General features: G+C 40.4%; 1 protein-coding gene across 1 annotated transcript; it reads left to right on the top strand.

Moving 5' to 3' along the window:
* Positions 1-8,858: 8,858 nt before the first annotated feature.
* On the top strand, positions 8,859-22,293 carry rab5c (RAB5C, member RAS oncogene family). Its single transcript, XM_003222480.4, has 6 exons — positions 8,859-9,015; positions 14,977-15,210; positions 17,025-17,176; positions 18,159-18,281; positions 19,598-19,691; positions 20,933-22,293. Exons 2-6 carry the CDS (start codon positions 15,045-15,047, stop codon positions 21,046-21,048), a joined length of 651 nt encoding a protein of 216 aa, XP_003222528.1. The 5' UTR covers positions 8,859-9,015; positions 14,977-15,044; the 3' UTR covers positions 21,049-22,293.
* Positions 22,294-23,284: the final 991 nt, after the last annotated feature.

Here is a 23,284-nt window from a genome sequence, read left to right as displayed (position 1 = left end):
CACAGCCCTATATCCCAGAATATCAAGGAAGGAAATCCCACAGTATCTGCTTTGAACTGGGTTATCTGAGTCCACACTCAAATAATGTGGGTTTTTCTGTCTTGATATCCTGGGATAGAAGGTTGTGTGTAAGTCTGTTTCAGAAAAATCCACAAATAAAAGATATTCTGTATAAGCCATTGGCTGCCAGTTTGTGATGGGTTTCCAGGAAACTCTGTGAATACTACACAGGATAATGTCAGTCCAGAGCACCAGATACTTTTGAGACGGACCGCCTTGGGTTTATATGCTATCACAGCAGGGCGCTTCAAGGCATCACATAGTTGTGGGTTCAACGATGCTGAAGGAAGAGAAACAGCTGTCTCCGCCAAACAAATAAACACCATCCAGCCTTCTTTGCCTCCTTTGTTTGATGCTACACTGGCTCTGCTGTGGCTGAGCATCCGAGTCAGCATGCATGTTGCTACGGCAACTGTTGCCATTGCTTTGGTGGTCACCACAGAGTCGCATAGAGACCAGGGTGGAGGAATGGGGGGTCGCGTTCCAGATTATGTGTCCCCGCTGCCGTTTCCTTCTCAAGGTCCCTCAGGCCAGGGCCTTTGATTAACCCCTTCACTGGGATGCGGCCTTGTTGTCGTGATGGGACCTGCGTCTCCTAGCAACCGGCCTGCACAGCTGCTGGCGCCGTGGCAACGCTGGCCTGCCTTCCTCCCTCACAAGACCTGAAGGGGAATTTGGTTTCATCATTCGCCCCAGAGACAGGGCTTTGTGCACTTATGGGATGACTCCAACCTAACCCAGCGTTGCTCTTTCAAGGCTCAGATGTAAACTCTACATATTGTATTTCTTCGATTCTAAGGCAACTTTTTCCCCCTCTCAAAATGAGGTGTGTCTTAGAATTACAGCTGCTTTTATATGCCACAGGCACGGGCAAACTTTGGCTGTCCAGATGTTTTGGACTTCAACTCCCACCATTCCTAACAGCCTCAGGCCCTTTCCTTTTTCCCCTCAGCCGCTTAAGCGGCTGAGGGGAAAAAGGAAGGGGCCTGAGGCTGTTAGGAATGGTGGGAGTTGAAGTCCAAAACACCTGGACGGCCAAAGTTTGCCCATGCCTGCATTATATAGCAAAATGATGTCACTTGTTAAAATGACAAGCCATGGACGGCTAACTCCCTGAATGCAGGAATTTGTGGTTACGAGGGGTCGACTGTACAGGCTCAATTTGCAGAACATATCTGATATCACTTGCCTATTATTTTTCTCTCAAAGTGGTTGTCAAAATCAATCACAACCAACTTCGGGAACTAAGAACTTCTAGCACAATAACACATGACCTCAGTTCTACTTTTTGTTGACTTTATGGAGGGAAGGTGATCTTCTTTGGCTTTACCTGAGGCGACCCCTACTGGCCAGATCCAAAATAGCAATTAGCTGGGAAAGGGAAGCATCGCATGTGGAAATGATGATGATGATGATGATGAGGCCCGATTTTTGCAGCCCAGGAGCAAGTCATCAGAACATATGCAATTAAGTCCAAGATTGAAAAATCAGCTAATGACCCAAAATGCAGTCTGTGCAAGGAAGCTGACAAAACTATTGATCATATCTTAGACTGCTGTAAGAAAATCACACAGATGGACTACAAACAGAGGCACAACTATGTGGCCCAAATAATTAATTAGAATTTATGTCACAAGTACCACCTGCCAGCAGTAAAGAACTGGTGGGATCACAAACCTTCAAAAGTAGTGGAAAATGAGCAGAAAAAAAATACTGTGGGACTTTCAAATCCAGACTGACAAAGTTTTGGAACACAACACACCAGACTTCAGGGTTGTGGAAATGAAAAAAGTTTGGATTATTGATGTTGCCATCCCAGGTTGTGGTTGTGCATTTAAGTAAATCAGATCTAATTTGCCAAATAGTCACTATTGAATGTTTTTAATGTTGAATGTTTTTATATTGTGGAATGATATTTTAAATTGTAAGTCGCTCGGAGCACTCTGGTGGAGAGCGACTAATTAAGAAATGAAGTAAAGTGAAGTGAAGTGAAGGTGACAGTCGAATTGACAAAAAAAAAAAACAAGAAAAACTCAGCTGTTATCAAGGCCTCAAAATCAAACTGCAAAGGCTCTGGCATAAACCAGTACAGGTGGTCCCGGTGGTAATCGGCACACTGTGTGCCATGCCAAAAGATCTCAGCCGGCATTTGGAAACAATAAACATTGACAAAATTATGATCTGTCAACTGCAAATTGCTACATTACTGGGATCTGCACGCATCATCCAAAAATACATCACACAGTCCTAAACACTTGGGAAGTGTTTGACTTATGATTTTGTGATATGAAATCCAACATATATATCTCGTTTGCTGTGTCATACTATGTCTTTGTGTCAATAATAATAACTTTATTTTTTTTACCCCGCCTCCATTTCCCCAAAGAGACTTGGGGTGACTAACATGTGTTAAGCAAAGGAAAAAAACTTTTAATGTAACTCCATCGGCTTGTTGGACACAGCGCATCTTTGGTGCTCGGTGCTCCACTTCAAGATCTGGTGTGCACGTGTGTTTTGGGCCTGTTCACCAGACGCGCTCTCCTTGGGAAAAGACTGTGTCTGGTGAGCAGGCCTGTCAGCAGGCCCTGAAGCAGAGCACTGAACAGCAAGAGCACCAGATCCTGAGGTGGAACACCGAACGCCAAGCACATCTTACTCGGTGCTCCACTTCAGACTCTGAAGATGCGCTTGGCATTCAGCGTTCCGCTTCTGGGCCTGCTGGCAGGCCTGCACACCAGATGCAGGCCTGTAACTATGGAAATGTGGGCAAAATGCAGAACTAGACCTAGAATTCTGATATTTGCTATGTTCACATTACCTTGATGACTTTTGGATTTCCAAATGTTCAACTAAAACTTTAAGTTGCAGCAATGCGAGGCTATAGGACTTAAATGAAAATTTCATTGGATGGGGCAGAAGTTGTATCTCTATATTCTCCTGCTACTTTCACGTCTTTTGCTGATGCAACACTAGTGGAAAATAATGGAATAATTTCTCAAAACAGGTCCAGCCAGTGACTTGTTTTTCCCCAGCATCAGATTAAGATCTGCATTTCTACACAACTTTTATCTGGCTTGTTAAAAGTGTATCAAAATCTGAGGCCCTAATTATTCTTATTTTTCCACACCCAGATTTTTTTAAAGGCTGCACTACCAATGATACATAATTTGCATAGGGGGGAAGCATCCAGTCTCTATGGAGAAATCCCCCTTTCAATGAAACCATGAATAACATTATTATTATTATTATTATTATTATTATTATTATTATTATTATTATTATTATTATTATTATTACAGCCTCTCCTTGTGGTTCTTTTTGTTTCATTAATTTATTCTCAGTTTTGGAAGCTGCCCAGGAAGCATATTTCAATGAATGATCTTTTGAAAATAGCAGATAAAAGAAGTGACATTTAATAGATTGCTTATCTGGACAATAATCTAATTACACAAGTATATATAGGGAGTTATATAATTTTTTCAAATAGTGACACAGTTTACTTTAGCATCAATGACAGAGAAGAAAGGAAAAAAGTGTGTTACTTGTTTTTGTTTCTTATAAAACAACAACACTGTCCTATTTACTTCAGAGTTCTATAATTTGGGAATAAGTATTTAGTCCAACTTCTTTCTGAGCAAACATATCTAGGAGTGGATCTACACACTGTAGACCTAATGCAGTTTGACATCACTTTAATAGCAATGGCTTAACGCTATGGAACCCTGGGGATTGTAGTTTGGTGAGGCACCAACAGAGAGAGATAAAAAAAACCTTGTAAAACCACAACCCCCCAGGATTCTATAGCATTGAGCCAAGGCAGGTAAAGTAATGTCAAACTGTATTAATTCTACAGTGTAGCTATAATTCGGAAAGGAAGACTCTCATTTCTATGAGGGCAGGACACCATACATGTTCAAAAGTATCTACATGTGCCATTCAGTGTTCCAGGTGTTTTAGTAGGCAATGTGTTGGATTGGTAGAGGAAGCGTAAACAATATCATCTTAGGGCAATGAAATGCAAAGTACCAAGTAACAAATCCTGTGTGATCTTAGAAGCTAACCAGGATCAGCATTGTTTAGTACTTGGATGGGAGACTACCAATAAAAGCAGGTGCTCTTGGTTGCATTTAAAAAGGAAGGAATAGGCAAAACCATCTTTGAGTATTCCTTTCTTAACCTCCCCTAAAATTAATCCACAGTTAAATGGAAGGCATACACCCACATACACTGAGTGTCATCAACCACATGCTTTTTATGAGTATGAAATACTGGATATTTATTTATTTTATTTATTTACAGTATTTATATTCCGCCCTTCTCACCCCGAAGGGGACTCAGGGCGGATCACATTATAACACACATAGGGCAAACATTCAATGCCCATAAACACATCAAACAGAGACTGAGAGACACACGCAGAGGCAAGTTAACATTCTTCTGAGGGGATGTTCGATTCTGGCCACAGGGGGGAGCAGCTGCTTCATCATCCACACTGACGGCACTTCCTCATTCCAGGTCGTAAATTAGTTAATCTTGCCTCCCCACTTTATAAGTGGTACCTTATCTCCTACTTGATAGATGCAACTATCTTTCGGGTTGCTAGGTCAGCAACGAGCAGGGGCTATTTTTTATTTTTTTTAATTGACGGGTGCTCACCCCACCACGGGCTGGCCTCGAACTCATGACCTCATGGTCAGAGTGATTTAAGGCAGCTGCTCAACAGCTGCGCCACAGCCCGGCCCCCCATGCATCTGATGAAAGCACTAGTGCAGGTGCTAGGAGTGTGCATTTTTTTAGTCATTGTAAATCTTATTAAATTTGTTAAATTCATATTTACGAGCAATATTCAAGGAGATGGCTCTTGTAGTTTTATAAAATGTTTATAAAAACTTTGAAAATGCCCCAAAAATCTGTGGATAAGTGAAACGTTCTGAAACCTGATGGGCTAACAGCGATAAATGTGTCCTACCATTGTAGCAAGTTTAGCCCCAATAGCTGGAAAAAGGAGGGAGAAAGGGGCCCTGAAGTTCCCCACTTGCGCAATTACTATAATGAAAAAGTAACAACATTAATTTACTCTCGTTATAGTTACAAAATTTTGACTAACAATACTTTAGAAATGAAACGCTGGCGGCCTCCTGTTGCAATGACTTTTGAAACATTTTTTTCATCGATCGCACATGCCTACCAGGTACACTCCTAGTATGTCAGAGGCCAACCAAAAATAAACTTGGTATCTTGGTTTTTAGGTCTGTTCCTGGGGTTATTTGGGGCTCTGGTTCAGAAAATAGCTTTGGATAGACCACATCAGTTCTAGCTTCTTAGCTATGGTTATCATGGTTTTCTATGAATGAGCAGATGAAGAGTGGCTGGCATATGTTCTGTATCTGAAAAACTTGAGCTGATAAGGAAAAACTGGTGGCTTTTTTGGAATCAGCGGGTCAATTATACCCAGAACCAGGGCTAACATCTGAGGTACCAAAATGTGTATTGGGACACTGTAATCAACCCTACCTTTGATAAATTGGAATGAATTCCATAAATGACGAACCTAGAAATATATTTTTCTTAGTCTCAAAGATGCTACAAATGATCAGCAACTGCCAGAAAGGACAGGGATTTTAATCTATGCTGACAATTGTGCCATCACTGCTCAAGCAGGGTTTTTTGAAATGGTTGAACATAAGCTCTCCAAAGCTTTAGGTGCTCTTACTGCCTATTACAGGGAAAACCAGCTGATTCCTGATCCATCTAAAATGCAGAGGTGTGCTTTTCACCTTAAGAACAGACAAGCATCTCAAACTCTGAAGATTACCTGGGAAGGAATCCCACTCAAGTATTGCAGCACACAAAAAATACCTGGGAATTACTCTGCCTTACAAGAAGCACTGCTTGATTATCAGGCAAAAAGTGGGTGCTAGAAATAACATCATACGAAAGCTGTCTGGCATAATCTGGGGATCACAACCAGACACAGTGAAGATATCTGCCCTTGCTCTTTGCCACTCCACTGCTGAATATGCATGTCCAGTGTGGAATACATCTCACCATGTTAAAACAGTGGATCTCTTAATGAGACATTATCATAGGATGTCTACACCCTACACCGCGGGAGAAATTATGCTGTTTAGTCAACATTGCACAACCTGATATCCGCTGGGAAGTAGCAGCTAGCAATGAAAGGACTAAGGTATTGACATCTCTGGCCCATCCTCTGTTGGATATCAGCCAGCATGCCAACGATTCAAATCAAGAAATCAGCTTCCTAAGATCTACAGGAATACCTCATCAAGCGAGAGTCCAAAAGTGGCAGGTCATGGTTTCCTCTTTTCTGATGAAATTTTCCACATGGTTGTGGATTTCAATGGCTTCTCTGTGTAGTCTGACATGGTGGTTGTTTGAATAGTCCAGCATTTCTGTGTTCTCAAATAATATGCTGTGTCCAGGTTGGTTTATTATTATTATTCTCAATTCACATCTGACACGATAAATAAATAAATCTGGAAATCCAAAGTATCCCAAAATTATTCACAGGGGAGGCTGGGATAATGCTGGTGACTCAACAAACTACAATTCCCAGGACTCCATATAGAGCCACTAAAGTGGTATCTAATTGCATTTGATGTGTTGTTGAAGGATTTCATGACTGAAATCACTAAATTGCTGAAAATTTTCCAAGCTGTATGGCCATATTCCTGAAGCATTCTCTCCTGATGTTTCACCCACATCTGAGGCAGGAATCCTCAGAGGTTGTGAGGTAGGTATATTAGAAAACTAAGCAAGGGAGGTTTATATATCTGTGCCCCTGGTGGCGCAGTGTGTTAAAGCGCTGAGCTGCTGAACTTGCGGACCAAAAGGTCCCAGGTTCAAATCCCGGGAGTGGAATTAGCCCCAGCTCCTGCCAACCTAGCAGTTCGAACACATGCAAATGTGAGTAGATCAATAGTTACCGCTCCGGCAGGAAGGTAACGGCGCTCCATGCAGTCATGCTGGCCACATGACCTTGAGAGGTGTTTATGGACAACGCCGGCTCTTCAGCTTAGAAATGGAGATGAGCACCAACCCCCAGAGTCGGTCATGACTGGACTTACTGTCAGGGGAAAACCTTTACCTTTACCTAAACAGGAATCAAGGAACATGAAAGGCACTGCAGAATAACTCAACCAGAGGAGTCAGCCATAGCAGAGAACCTGATGAACCAACCTGGACACAGCATATTATCTGAAAACACAGAAACACTGGACCACTCAAACAACTACCGTTTCCCCCTGAAAATAAGACAGTGTCTTATATTAATTTTTGCTCCCAAAGATGCACTAGATCTTATTTTCAGGGGATGTCTTATTTTTCCATGAAAAAGAATTCTCATTTATTGTTGAATTTTAAAAAATGAACATTTATTATATACTGTTCAGTAGTTGTCATCACAAACCAGCATGACCAGACAAACTATGAATCCTATCAAGAATTTCTTGTTACTACTACTACTACTACTACTACTACTATTTCCATTTACAACATTCTATGGTACGTACATTTATCGATCCTGCATGCTCTGGTGTTCTGTTCTGTGGGCATGCTTCCACAAAAATTTTGCCAGGTTCTTACTTTCGGGGGAGGTCTTATATTTAGTAATTCAGCAAAACCTCTACTAGGTCTTATTTTCAGGAGATGTCTTATTTTAGGGGAAACGGTATCATTTCAGACTACACAGAGAAGCCATTAAAATCCACAAACGTGGACAATTTCAACAGAAGGAGGAAACCATGAAAATGAATGAAATCTACCTACCAGTATTTAAAAAAACCTTTCAGAACAGTAAATAAAGAATAACACTCAGAAAACAGGGGAATTCCAGACATGAATCAATCAGGCAGCTAACACCCCGGAGTCCCCCAGGCAGGAAGAAGCCAGGCCATGAAGCTGGCAAGGCCATTAATGCTAATCAAAGTGATTAATTACAACATTCACACTGGCCTCCAACAGACAAGAGTCCTTTCTCATAGAATCATAGAGTTGTAAGAGAACTCATGGGCCATCCAGTCCAACCCCTTGCCAAAAAGCAGGAAAATCACATACAAAGCACCCTGGACAGATGACCATCCAGCCTCTTCTTAAAAGCTTCCAAAGGAGGAGCCTCCACCACACTCCGGGGCCCACCCTGGACCTTCCACAGATATATAAGCCTCCTTACTTAGTTTTCCAATATACAGTAGAGTTTCACTTATCCAACGTTCTGGATTATCCAACGCATTTTTATAATCAATGTTTTCAATACATTGTGATATTTTGGTGATAAATTTGTAAATACAGTAATTACTACGTAGCATTACTGCATATTGAACTACCTTTTCTGTCAAATTTGTTGTATAACATGATGTTTTGGTGCTTAATTTGTAAAATCATAACCTAATTTGATGTTTAATAGGCATCTTCTTAATCTCTCCTTGTTATCCAACGTATTCGCTTATCCAACGTTCTGCCGGCCCGTTTATGTTGGATAAGTGAGACTCTACTGTACCTCACAACCTCTGAGGAAGCCTGCCATAGATGTGGGCGAAACGTCCGGAGAGAATGCTTCTGGAACATGGCCATACAGCCCGGAAAATTTCACAACAACTCAGTAAATGCATTTAGAGGCAACTCTAGAGCCTTCACACGAGCTCCTTTCCCCGCTTCCATCTCCCTTGAATGACATTACGATCATTGGATGGGAAAGGAGGATCTACGGTTGCGTCACCACGACTGGAACATAGAACAGCCTGTGGGAAACAGGGAGGAAGTAAAGCAAACAGAACAGCGCCCAGAAGGCGGAGCTCTCAGAGGAAGCGGAAGAAGCTGGAAAGGAGCGGAGGGCGGAAGTGGCGCTGCTGGAGATTGGAGGCAAGGGGAGCTGGAGGCGGCGAGCGAAGGGGCCGGAGGCGACGAGGGCTGCGGTCCCGCGGGCGGGAGCGGGTGAGCGGCGCTCGGGGCGAGAAGCCTTGGCTGGAGGAGGAAGGGAGGCCTGCGGGGATGGCTTGCAAGCAGAGAGAGCCATTGCCTGGAGGCGGGGCTTCTATGCAAAATGGAGCCTCCAGGCTTAGGGGCAGCATACCTTTCAAGGCCTGTTGCCTTCACTCTCTGCTTAGCTGGAGGCATTTGGGAAGAGTAGGATGCTGGGCCAGAGGCACCTCCAGCAGAAATCGCCCTATGTTTGCTTTCGGAGGCTTTATATATTATTGCTTGCAATATATTTACACCACTTGAGGCAGTTTAAGGGAAGAGCCTCCCAGCGAATTTTTAAAAAACCATTTATACATTAATATTGCCACCTTTTTAGTATTGTACTCACCCGTGTTGGGAAACAGAAGGATGCTGGGCCAAAGGCACCTCAGAGATTGGATCTACACTGCCATATAACCAGATGATCTGCTTTGAACTGGATTATATGACAGTGTAGACCAAGCATGGGCAAACTTGGCCCCTCCAGGTGTTTTGGACTTCAACTCCCACCATCCTTAACAACTGTTAGGGATGGTGGGAGTTGAAGTCCAAAACACCTAGAGGGCCCAAGTTTGCCCATGCCTGGTCTACACCGTCATATAAGCTAGTTCAAAGCAGTTCATCTGGATTATGTGCTTTTGTGATGTTATAATTAATTTGTTAATTGTCTGGTTTTATTTTTGTCTATGTATTACGATTTGTTGATTTGTTGGTTGATGGATTCTGTTAATTTGGTTGTTGAGTATTATTATGCATACTGTGTTTTCTCTGTTGTTAGCCACCCTGAGAGGGGGTGGGATGTAAATAAATTATTATTATTGTTATATGACAGTGTAGATGGGTGCTGGGTTGCTCCGGCAGAAATCTCCATATATGTTTGGGGTGTGACAATGCATTCCCTTATGAATACGAAACGTGAACCATCTACAGAAGTCACATTCAACTGCCTCCGAAAAATTCTGCAAATCTCTTGGGAAGGTAGGCAGACAAACGTCAGCATGCTGGAAGAGGCAAAGATCACAAGCATTGAAGTGCCGATCCTCCACCATCAACTCCACTGGACTGGCCACATTGTCGAAATGCCCAATCACCATCTCCCAAAGCAGTTACTCTACTCCCAGCTGAACAACGGAAAACAGAAGGTTGGTGGACAGGAGAAGAGATTTAAAGATGGGCTTAAAGGACACCTTTAAAAACTGGCATAGACACTGAGAACTGGGAATCCCTGGCCCTTGAGCACTCTAACTGGAGGTCAGCTGTGACCAACAGTGCAGTGGAATTTGCACAAATGTGTCAAGAGAAAGGCGCATCAAGCCAACCCTGAACAGGACCGCCTTTCATCTGAAAACCAGTGCCCTCACTGCAGAAAAACATTTGGGCCAAGAATAGGTCTCTACAGTCACCTACAGACCCACCACCAAGACCCTAACTTGGAAGAACATCCTACTCGGACACGGTGATCGCCGATGTTGATGATCCTTCTGAATCAAAATAAAGAGACTATCTTGCAATTTACATAAGTGATAAAAAGTTGCACAGCCATGCTTAAGTTAACTTAGGATATTGGAAAGAGTGAAACCAAATCAACATACACTAGCATTTTGGAGACTATATTCATCCTTAATATTAATTATTCTTATATGTCCCATGGGTGGTGGGTGCACATAGAGATTACATGTATAAAAATATATGACTTATTGTTGAACTGATTTATTGTATGTTTTGTGTTTGTGTTTGTTGTGTGTGATTTATATAATTTATTTATTTTTAAGAGGAAAGGAAAAAGTGAATGTTCAGCCAACTAAATGTATATGGTTTCTGGTCTGCCCTCTCCCCACAGACCTCAAATTGATACCACCTCTCGCTTTATTTAAATGTACGTATATTAGTCTTGATGCAACAGATAATTTCAGAAACAGAGCTTTAGAAAGGTAGAGGAATCATACTATTTTGAGGAGAGCTATGCTTATTATCCTGAACTGGATTTTTATTGGTTTAGGGAAATAAACGGTACATTTCGGCTTATCAGGGCAATTTTAAAAATCATTTATGTATCAATTACATTTATATTGCCACCTTTCCACCACTTCAGGTGACATACAGTAGACTGGATAAACTGGCCCCTATGGGGATTGGTAGCGTGAAGAAATGCTTCTTCTTGCTTCCGAGTTACTATTAATAGGCCTGACTAATACTATATCATACCATTACCTTTGCATAGATTCGATATTAATGATGAAATATAATAATTAAAAGCAAATTAAGACAAGCTTAACTTAATGTGACATTGTTTTACTGTGTTATAAAAACTAATGTTACTGTAATATAAAAATTGTTTTTAAAGTAGTATTTCTTCAATTTCTTGCCAGTTGCTTGAGAATTCCATTGTTTGAGTTACAGTAAACTTTTGTGTCTAAAGTATTATTTTTAAAAATTCCACTAGATTGAGAGTTATGGTTGCTTGAGTTATGGTTAACAGGAAGCCCGCTATATATGGTTCACTTTTCATTTATCCCTATAACAACCCTTTGAGGTAGGTTAGGCTGAGTGAGAGTGTCCCAAGAACAACAAATGGTTTTTAAAAGACTGAATGGAGGCTGAATCCTCCAAGTTACAATCTAGCACTCTAATCATTGCATTAAAACACAAGTACTAGAGGGAGTAAGCATAATAGAGTGGATGGGTAGGTGGGAGTTTATACCAGACAGTTTTTTTTCCTAAGGCCAGGAGTATTACAACTTCTAATTGGGATTTGCTATTAGTTCTGTTAAAGTGTTTGCTTTGCTTTTAACAGCAGTGCCCAACCAAAAACAACATGTACAGCATTTGTAATGTGCAATAGGTTTGGAGATAGGAAATCCTTTTTTAAGGGTCCAAAGGTTGGACTCCATATCTGTCTGGCTCTCAGACTCCAATAAACCCCAGTCTTATCCTAATCTGCTCTGAGCTTTGTGTATATATGGACCATCTTTTCTGGAGATGTTGACTGAGTGTTTTCATGTTTGTTGCAGACTGAGGTGGCATTAAAACATGATTGCTTCGCTTTCCCTAATATCACAGGAAGATAATAAAAGTATTTATCTGTTTGAGTAGCCATGTTAAGAACCAGTAACTGCTTAACTTTAGTATGCCCTTCCCTTAACTTAAGCAATGGCAAATTCTTTTAATGACCATTATCTCTTATTTGGAAGAATGCTGCTTCAGTGGTAGGAGAACAAGTCCTTAACTTAAATCTTCACTGAACCCATTGGATTTTTGTGAAGGAATTATATCTCTGTTTGGTTTGTTTTTTCCCTCACACTCTTTAGGAATAACACTCTATTTTTCTAAAGCTTTAAGAATATTGGTGTAATGTGTACAAAGTGAACTAAGCACTGATGAAAAGCCTGTATATAAGATGTACTAGCTGTTAAAGGAAGTAATATTTCATGTATAACCATTGTTCTATTATCTTTCTTGGACATTTTGTTCCCTCTTGAGCATTTGGTTTCTCGTTAACCCATCCCAACAACTTATTGTCATTACTTGGCAATTGCCACCATCCCTCCTTCCTGAGTTGTTTTTTGTATCAGACTGCTCTAAACCTGTAGGACAAGCAGTTTGCTTCACTGTCTAAGTTGCTTACACATCAGTGGTCAGTTTTAGAAGGTTGCTTTTGCATCTCACAAGTGGAAGATGCTCTTGATTCAACATATCTAATGCTTATTACACCAGGACTCCAGCATAGTTAAATTAATAGATTTCTCAGAAGGAGATTCATGTTGCGTCTTTATACTGTATTTCACTCTTAATTCTCATGTAGTGATCCATATGAATGTAGGAACTACACATAACATTTAATGTTCTGTCATACTTTAGAGCAGGAATAGGGAAACTGGTCCCCCAGAGGTTGACAACCTCCTATTCCCATGGTGCCTCACAACTGAAATCATACTGGAGTACCAAAGCTCAATAGTGGAAAAGTGATATTCCAGCATTGTCTAGAGCAGAGCTTTCCAAACTGTGACACAGTTTTAAAATCTCTTCTCTAGGTATTGTCTCATGAAAACCTTTCATTTATATTTCTAAATTGTGTCACAGTTTGGAAAATATAAACGAAAAGTTTTCATGAGATATGTTGTGTCCCCATACATTTTGTTATGACTGTTTATGTATGTGTGTGAATCTCTTACAAGGGGTTGGTTTAACCTTTGAGATGGTAGTAAAACTGAATGACCATGTCACAAAATGATGCATGTATAAAAATAGTGTATCACCAACATAAAATGGTTGGGAAGCTCTGACATAGAGGGCTACAGGTCCCCATCCCTGCTCTATGTAGTGTTCTCCAACCTGGTAATCTTCAGATTCATTTGATTGAACTTTTATATCTTCCTCAGTGCGTTTGATGAGCAGTACAGGGTACTATTGCATTCTCAAAACGTTCTTTAAAATATAAACGTTCCTCTTTCTACATATATTGCAGCTTGCTATGTTGTTGAGCACTGTGCTAGCTTTACACTAAAATGTTTTTGTTGAAGTACCTTAGTTAAAGAAATTGGTGGCATTATATCATGGAAGATGCTTGGCCAATACTGAATTTAGATTTAATGTGTGCTGTCTTCTGCATATACAGAATAGCATGGTTGTAAGGTAGGATGGGGATTGCAGTTCACATCCATCCTAGCTGCCAAAGCCAATAGGCAGAAATTATGGAAGCTGAGGTCCAGCATGGGAAGCTACATTTGTTGTAAAATCTACATTAGCAATAATAAGCTACTAGCCCACACGACATCCTGGGAAAGTAAATTCATGCCCCAAGCCTTTGATTTAATCACAGCTTCAGAGGTAGAAATGAAACAAGGGAGTCTCTTGACTTATTGAGGTGAGCAAGAAATATGGGGCTCAGGGACAAAGTAAGTCTGCATCACAGTTAACATGGTTTTTCAGTCTTGCATCTAAGCTGAGGCATGAACATAAACTCCTCAATTCTTATTACTGTGCTGTAACCATTGGGTGCAAGTTAAAAGGGCATTGTTTCCTTTTTCCTTTTTATAGGGTTTATTTTTCAAAAGATCCAAATTGACAGTTAAGATTCAGATTACAGTAACATTTACCAATTTTTAAAAATAACTTGGCCAAGTCATCACATTGTGTTACACTTCTTTAGAGTTATCCTTTAAAAATTAGACATTCAAAAATTTAGACATCCTTCAACAGTTGAACTCATAAATGCAGTAACTCTATCAGAGGATTGTTCCCAAATAAGTTCTGTATTAGAGGCGAATGTGAAATGTTTCTCTTTCATTTCTAAGCTGCTGTTATGAAAACAAATGCTGTAAATCATCAAATTCTCAATGACTTGTCTAAAGGTCAGCTAGTTATAACTGTACTTAGAATTTATATAGCATCAAGCAATTTCGGACTTTTGACCTGAAGTTTACCTGGTTATTATCTGTATTACAGCCCTGTAAGGTAGTCCAGTACTGTTAAATCTATTGGAGATGTATGGCAGAAGGAGCCAAGCTTCAGGATTGCCTTGCTTAAAGACCACCTGCTGAGATCTGAAGTTGAAACTTTTTGACTTGAGCACTATCCAGAACCGGCTTTTAACCTGGTTGAACCAGTTGAATACTAAACAACAATCCCACTTTTGTGTCTTGAAAATGACTTTGCTGTATGTTTACTTTACCCAAGAGGATTGTTACAACGACAGTTTACCCTTTTGAATAATGGGAGAACAAATTGCCTGAAACAAAGCCTCAGGGGAAAAATTGTTTAAACTATAAATCTGAGAACCTTAAGGGGATACTAAAAACTGTACTCTAGAAAGTAACTTTTAGGGATTCTGTCCAAGCCTATCCAGCAGGTGTTGGATCCTCAAAGCAATTTTTCAAGTGTTGAGTGTGCATCAAAAGTGGCTCCTTTGTGAATAAAATGTCTCTTCTCTTTCAGTTGGCAATTAATTTGCCTCGCCTACAGTCTCGTCTGCTTGTCAGAGTGTGCTGTCTTTATAAGGGGCCATGGCGGGCCGTGGTGGAGCAGCACGGCCAAATGGACCGGCTGTAGGGAATAAGATCTGTCAGTTTAAACTGGTGCTTCTGGGAGAGTCAGCTGTCGGGAAGTCCAGTCTTGTCTTGCGCTTTGTGAAAGGACAGTTTCATGAATACCAAGAGAGCACCATTGGAGGTAAGCATTGCAGAGTGGGTAGCATTCCTCACAATGCTAAGATTTGTCTGGCTTTGTCTGCACAATTCCTACTGTTAGGAAACTTTTTCTACACAAACGTGTTATAAATGTTTCCGAAAAATTGCTCCATGGTACGTATTTTGTTTCAAAGTGCAAAGTTATTGTGAGCAACTTTCACCCTTCAGATTTTATTGGGTTGTAACTATCATCAACGTGTCCAGCATACCAATTCATGAATGATTATGGGAATTGAAGTCAAAAGCATCTAAAAGACCAGTTGTCATCTTCCTTATGTAGGGCATTCTGCTTCTTATGTGTCCAACAAGCTGTTATGATTGTGAATTATTGGAATGAAGTGGGAGAAGAATGCAAATTTTCTTGAATGGGAAGGGAACATACAGTCTTTAGATATTGTGCTGCAACTCACATTACTTCTAGCATAACTAATTGTACAAAGTGATGAGAACTGCACTCCAGCAATTTCTAGCAGGCAACACATTCTTCATTCCTACTCTAGAAACGTTTGTATGCTGCTACTGGTTCATATTTAGAAATTGTGAGAATGTTGCAAGTTTGGCCTATTTCAAAGAATATATGTGCCCTTACTCAATACTGTTTTCTAATACAAATGACTTGGTAGGAGGCAAGGTTGAAGAGCTTGTGCCTTCTAGGTGTTGGCTTGCAGCTCTCCGCATCCCTTATTGTTAGCCCCACTTTCTGGGGCCGTTGGCTTAATCTAGAAGGCTATAAGCGCAACTCTCTAAACTAGGGGATGCTGATGCTCACTGGTTTTCAAAAATACCTTCTAGACTTCTCAAAACCACAGCGTCATTAAGAACCCTGACTCCACACTAACAAAAGCAACAAAGGGAAACAAAAATTGTGCGTGTACCTAGCCATGAAAACATGTCAGTTTAGTGAAGTTGTTTCTCTGTCTTGAGCAGACTGGCCATCCAGATGCCGAAGGCTGCAGCAGTTCTTGCTTCACCATTTACAATTTCCACTCTGTCAAGTGCAAGGGACCAACACCAACCTTGGCAGGTTTTGGCCCAATCTGAGCCAAGTAAGCATTTCTAACTTGGCATGAGTTACTGCTCCATAAGCTGAAGCTGGCGTGACAGCAAACAACAACAATTGGTGTCAAGTCCTATTCAGTTTAGTACATCTGGAGAATTTCTTGGGAGCAAAGGCTGCTTAAGGACTGACTAGCTCATGGCCTGGTTTATTGCAAAATTGCAGAAGCGTAGTTTGTGCATTCAAGAATACACTTTTTAAATCCTTGGAAGTCAGACACTGGAGAGCAGCTCACATCAGCCCTAGCCAGCATGGTAATAATATTTCTTCATTTTACTTAAACATCTTATTTCATTTTTGCCTTTCCCTTTTTCCAGGCATGAGATGAATAAGAACACCTATCAAACTCAAGAGCAATACAGACATTACAGTCAGACCAAAGAGAAGAGTTGCAGTTCTTTCAGAAACCATTTAGGTTCTGAACTTAGGCAAATCAATAAAGAAGGGAGTTGTACAAATGTGGTAGACAGCTACCAGAATGACAGAATAAAATTATGGAGATGTCGAGGTTAGATCATCAGGAGAAATACTTTGCCTCAAGCACACTTCATTTGGAACTTGATGAGATGGTTTCAGGTTGAAAAGGCTGACTGATGCCAAAGCTTCTCTTTTGTATGCTAGGGTTCCGGTGTGATATGGATGATAGAAGGGTTGCTCTCTGTGAAAAACAGCCAATCTTCAGCAACAACCCTAGATTTCACTCATCCTTGGTATAAATGCTTCTGACTTTTATTTTTCAGCTGCTTTCCTTACACAGACCATTTGCCTAGATGACACAACAGTCAAGTTTGAGATCTGGGATACAGCTGGTCAGGAGCGGTACCACAGTCTGGCACCGATGTATTACCGGGGTGCTCAAGCAGCCATTGTTGTTTATGACATCACAAACATGGTGAGGATTTTATAGGTCTAATTGCATTTTATCTAATTTAGTCTGCAATGCTGATTTTCTGGTTCCAATTCCATAAAAGGCATGATGTCCCAAGAATGGGTGCATGTGTGCTTTGAATGAAGAATGTCATGAAGGATAACCATTGATATGAACTCCTTTTAGAGTTGGGTTGTGTCTTGAGTTTGGGCCTCATCCTAGTTCAGCTGAAATGTTTGCTTGAGCTATGCCATTTCAAAGTGTGATGAAGTATCCAAGTGAAAAATAGAAATCCAAATCTCATGCCTTCTTTCTACTTTCTTCTCTTGTAGAAAGAATAAACCAAAATTCAATTGACTTTAGACCATTCTTTGTCTGTGATACCACATGATTCCTGGATTTGAATAAAATGGCCATTTGCTAAACCAAAATCAGACTGAATTGTAGAATCAACAATAAACTGTAAATGATATAAGTGCTCTTCAAAAGGCTATTAGTTTGAAAAAGAAGTCAATAAATTAGTTTTTAATTCCAACCTTTGGAAAAGTTTTGTATATCTTTAAAGCTTGGGTTTCACTGTGAACTTCAGTCCTAGTAAGGGAGCAGTTGGTTGTTCATTTCTGTTGTATTAGCTTTTAAAAACCTATTTGTTATATACCTTGAATTTCTGCAAACACACTTCATTTTGAAACACACATTTTGTTTTTGTGTGTGTGTGTTTGTGTGTGTGTGTGTGTGTGTTTTGACTTGCTGTCTATCCTGGACATGCAGGATGACATTCATGACTCTTTAACCATTAAACACCACAACCATGAAATTTGTTTATCTTCCTATCTGTGGTGTCGGAAGGCCCCACAACTGGACATATGCAGTGCATAAGCTCCCAAGTGCTATGCTACCAGTTGGAATATGGCAGGAAAATATAGTGGTACTATAGTAGGCAAGAACTGGGATTTGTGAAATTGAAATGGCACAACACTTTTGTAGATCTTCCTTTTTTTTGTAGGACACCTTTGTGCGAGCCAAGAATTGGGTGAAGGAACTGCAGCGTCAAGCCAGCTCAAACATAGTTATTGCCCTGGCAGGAAACAAGGCTGACTTGGGTAGCAAACGAGCAGTGGACTTCCAAGTAAGTGTGTGTGTGTTTTAATACTGGGAAGTTTACAATGCATCCTATAACTAATGATCCAAACGTTTAGTGCTTTTTCATCTCACCAAATAAATGGAATTCCTTTATGAGTTATTGTCTCAACATAAAGAGTGTGCAAAAATGGTAGGGATTGCATAGCCCTCCAAATATTTCTAGGTTATCTGTACTGGCTAGAACTGATGAAAGTTGCAGTCCAACATCTGGAGGGCCAATGTTTCCCACATCTAATGTGACCTTATTGTGGAGTATAAGCCTGCAGCTTTCATGCTTCATTAATAGCACTGAACTATGGATTAGAAAAACGGTGTTTCAAATTCACCTCTGGTGTGTGTTTCCTTGGAATGTCTTTTCAAAAATTCTTGGCATTCTCCTTTTTGAGCACATCTCAAGGTAGCTTATAATAGTACTAGAAATGGATAGTATTGCTTTCATAATGATACTTTTATAAAGAGTCTCACAAGAAATGAAAATAAACATTCTGAAAAGTGTTATCCCGCTTCTCTAGTTTCTAAGGTGTGAGGTACAAGCTTCTTAAACTGCTCAGTTACCTTGGCCCCTTCCCAAATCTGCACTATGGGGATAATACCTACCTATTTAACAGGGTTGTTATAATCCTTACAATAAGATTATGTTGCGCAGTCTTAAAGCTATGTAAAACAACTGGCTCAACTTGATACAAAAGTTAAGTATAGATTTTTAGTTTTATCAGTCCTTCAAAACAGTTATACAAAAAATATGCTGCACTGGTTCTGTGCAGCTTGGATTGGTGTGAAACAGCTGCCAGCAGTTTCTTTGCAATGTGCGGGTGGCAATAACACCCTAACTTAGGAGAGTATTTGTAAAGACTGTGAAATGCATTATAAGCCTAGAGTAAGGATGAGGACTATGTGGGCCTCCCAATGTTGATCCCTCTTTGGCTTTGCTGTCTAGGACTAATGGGTGCCGGTCTTCAACAACATCTGTGTAGGAACAACACATATTTCCCAATCCTGATCTAGAAGGTTATAAATGCTAAGTAATTCTGAAAGAAAGCAAAATGCTTGGAATGGCTGATCATGGTTTATGATAAAATGTCAATGAGCTTAATCATTGTTGTCTTAACATCTGTATTGTTTCTCCTTCCCTCTGAATCTCAGGTTATTAGATGGTGCAAACAAAATTTTATATTGATGGGATGGATAGCAGTCTGTCACTTGCTTTGTTTCCATTTTTGGCACATAGGAGCTGTGACTATTTGACCAACCAAGGTAGGCCCAGGACACAGATCATAATCTTTGGGTTATGTATGATTGCAGGAAGCCCAGGCATACGCAGATGATAACAGCTTGCTGTTTATGGAGACATCCGCAAAGACAGCAATGAATGTGAATGAAACCTTCATGGCAATAGGTAAGTGAAGTGTTTAGGTAAAGACTCATACAGTGCGTCCTCCCCCCCCCTCTCAAATGCACCCATGGGTTGAGAATCCACCATGGTATATAAAAGTTGTAGGTTCTTGAACACCTCATGTAGGGCAAATACATAGGCTTGTAATCTTCCTTATACTTTCTAGCTTAAATGCATAAGGAAGCTATATGGTTTTGACAGCTGAAGTAGTAAAAGCCATTTACTGTGGAAGTTGAGAAGGACGAGAACTTTTGGTAGAGAAGTAGAAGAGAGGCACATAGCAGGGGTGCAGGATCTCAGGCTCTTGGCTTTTGGACTTCTTGATGCCCAAAGCGGACCCTTTACTCTTCCCAAGGCAGCCACATGCTCCTCCTCCGTGATATTCCAGATTGCCTCCTGTTATGCATTTTGCCCCTCCAATTCTAAATAGCCTCTCCCAAGACAGACTCAGTGACTGCAATAGCTTAAAGGTCACATATGGTGGTGGTCTTGGTTGTGTTTTTTGCCTTTGGCCCACTCATCCATGGAATCTAGCCCGTGAATATTTCTCCTATTGAATTTGGCCTTGGGTTGAGAAACATTCCCAACCCTTGAAATGGGAGTGGGCTTGAGGCAGAGAACCTTTGGCCCTCAATTCCTCAAGGTCCCAGCCAGTATAGGCAATGGAGAGGAACTATATTTATTTATTTATTTATTTAAAACATTTATATTTCACCCTTCTCACCCCAAAGGGGACTCAGAGACACAACATATATATGGCTAGCATTCCATGCTGAGACATAAAATATTTATACATATATACAAACATTAAAACATTAAAAATATTAAACATTAAAATCAATTATATCTACTACAGGGGTATAATCCCATTTAGAGGTGTGAAGTTTGTTCATCTCCCAAGTAAGTAGCAAGAGGATTGGTGGTTGCAACTGGAAAAGAAATTAGAGGGTAGGAAAAGGCTTGTGGGTGAGGAGAACTAATGGGCCAGCAGCTATCCTTGGGAACAGACTGAAAAAGCACACGAAGGAAGGGAGATAGCTGTATATACACAGACACACACACTGTTCAGATGAATCTTGGGTGCATAACACAGGAATACTGGCTGGTCATTGTTTGTGAACAATGGAATGAGCTTACACTGAGCAAGTTTTTCTACTAGTTTCAGCATTATTTCCCATATAAAGTGGGTCTTAAGAACCAGGTTGCTATGTAGGCTCCTGAATGTGTTGCCTTTTTGCCTTCAGCTAAGAAGCTCCCCAAAAACGAGCCACAGTGTGCAACGGGAGCAGCAGGCAGGAATCGAGGAGTCGACCTCCAGGAGAGTAGCCAACCCAGCAAGGGGCAGTGTTGCAGCAACTGAGAAGTCCCTGCGCGCTACTCTGGGTGGCCCCAACTGGAACATGCCTGAACTGATCGCACTTACAGGAGAACAGCTGCCAGGATCCCCCTCTTCTTTCTCTCCACCCCCTTTCTTTGCTGCTGTGATCCCTCCCCCTCTCTTTATTCTTCCAATTTCTAGAATGGGCTGGGGGCACAAAAACAGTTGCTCCTCTTCTGTACCAATAATGAATTCCTATTTTTAAAAGTCTTAGTCACCTTTTTAAAAACAAATGAACTGTGGCACTCCTCTACCATTTTTCATGGGTAGATGGTGATGTGATGTATGTTCTCAAAGCTTTGATCTCTTTTTTTTTTCCTCTGCCTTTTCCCAATGGGTTTTATGGCCTTGTATTTGCTCATAGCTGCTTGGAAGAAAGCATCTGTCTTGGATGGGATGTGTGACTTATGATACATCTGTTTGATGATCCTAAGCCACTTCAACTAGTAGAGCTTAAAAACTATGGTAGATATAGGTCGAAGACAGTGGCAGGAGAGCTATGAGCTTTGAAACAATTGTTCCCAGGGTTTTCTGGATGGGAGCTTGCTTTGATGTGGCATAGATTTGCCTTTTAAGAAAACAAGTCACAGAACATGCAGGCAACCACTAAATGAAATCATAGCATTAATGCTAGATTGAGAGAACCCTCTAGCCTTTAAGCCTTGTTTTGACCAAATCACAATTATGGATATTCTTGGGGGGAGAGGTGGGTACAGCTGATTTTCTTCTGTATTTTGTATACTAGTTTTCAACATATAACCAATCAGTATCTCTTTAATTACATATACCAACTAGCCTTGCACCCATCTCTGTTTGCATTGGGTTTTGGATATACCAACAGCATTAATTTTCTTATTTACATTTTGGAGATAATGCACTAATTCCAGTTGTTAAAGAAAACATGTTTCAAAATTATCTCTTGATGAGCAATGCAATGTCATTTTTAACCACATAATACAATGCTGGTGGGTGTCTGGATGCAGCAGGTGGGGGAGAATGGGTAAGCAAATGGTGGGAAACAGTAATATGTATTCACATACAGAAAAAATATGGGTAGTTCCACTAAATGAAATTGCAGAAGGGAGGTCACAAATTTTGCTTCTCATCTAGTGCCTGAAGCATTTTTGTCTTACTCATATTGGTATTTAAGAAAAGGAGTATATGTCAGTCTCTTCAATGCAAATCTCCAGTTGTGTATGATTTAAAAAAATAAATTTTTATAAATCAGATTTGACTTATTTTCCATCTGTATTAATCAGTCTATTTCATGACTGTTGTCTGTTATTGAACCTAAGTAGTTAGTAAATCTTTACTGAACATTGCACAAAATTGTGCTAATGAATTTGAATTGTTAAATGTGCCATTTGAATTCCAACGTCATTGGATTAAATTTCTAAAATAGTTATTATATCCTTTAAAAACTGCCTGCTTTTCTGGAACAGGAAACTGATATTGAGGGGGTAGATGAGAAACAGCTATTGCCTTCAGGTTCCTTTGTATTGTGGGTTGAACTGCTGTGATTTTATAGAACAGTCTTCAATATCCTTACTGGTCAAGAAAACATACAAATGTTGACAGTGCCACTTCTGTTTGAAGATAAAATCCAGCCTGCCTAGTAGAGACTGTAATGTTGAAGAACTGTTTGTTCTGGTAATCAGTATTTGAAAGGAGGTTGAAAAGCTGAAGGTGAAAAGGAAAACTGAAAGGAGGCAGAAAGCAGTTAAAAGATAGTTGGTAAAAGAAGAGACTAACCAGGGAGGGCCTTTGTACAAATTTCAAAGGCATAAACAGATGTGTGCACTGTTAAAGAAGTAAATAAAAGGACATAGGAAATTTGAATTCTTTGTGTATTCCAGCTACCAATGATGTGGGGATGAGGAAAACAGTCGGTAATCTTGAGCCAAGACAAATAAAACCTTGTGAATCCCAACAGTATGTCAGGGGATAACGGAATAAACATTTGCCTGTTAGTCCACTTATTCCATAGATACAGATGCCTTTTAAAAATGTACTTTGCCTGTTTGCTCATTTATACAATTGCTCTTCCGGAGTTCATTAACATTATGTAATCATCATATGTGAAGTAATCATCTCTTGAGAGAAAATAGTGGGTTTGGAAGAAGAGTCTGAGGCGTGGCTGAATATTGTTTACTCTGCTAAGTTAAACTGGAGTTGGAACTTGACTGTCAAAACAGGGCTATTTGGCAGTGCAGAGTTT

Source organism: Anolis carolinensis, chromosome 6 (genome assembly GCF_035594765.1).
Source record: "Anolis carolinensis isolate JA03-04 chromosome 6, rAnoCar3.1.pri, whole genome shotgun sequence".
Classification (NCBI taxonomy): Eukaryota; Metazoa; Chordata; class Lepidosauria; order Squamata; family Dactyloidae; genus Anolis; species Anolis carolinensis.
Note: the sequence above shows the minus strand (reverse complement) of the source record. Positions and strands in the feature narration are given on the sequence as shown.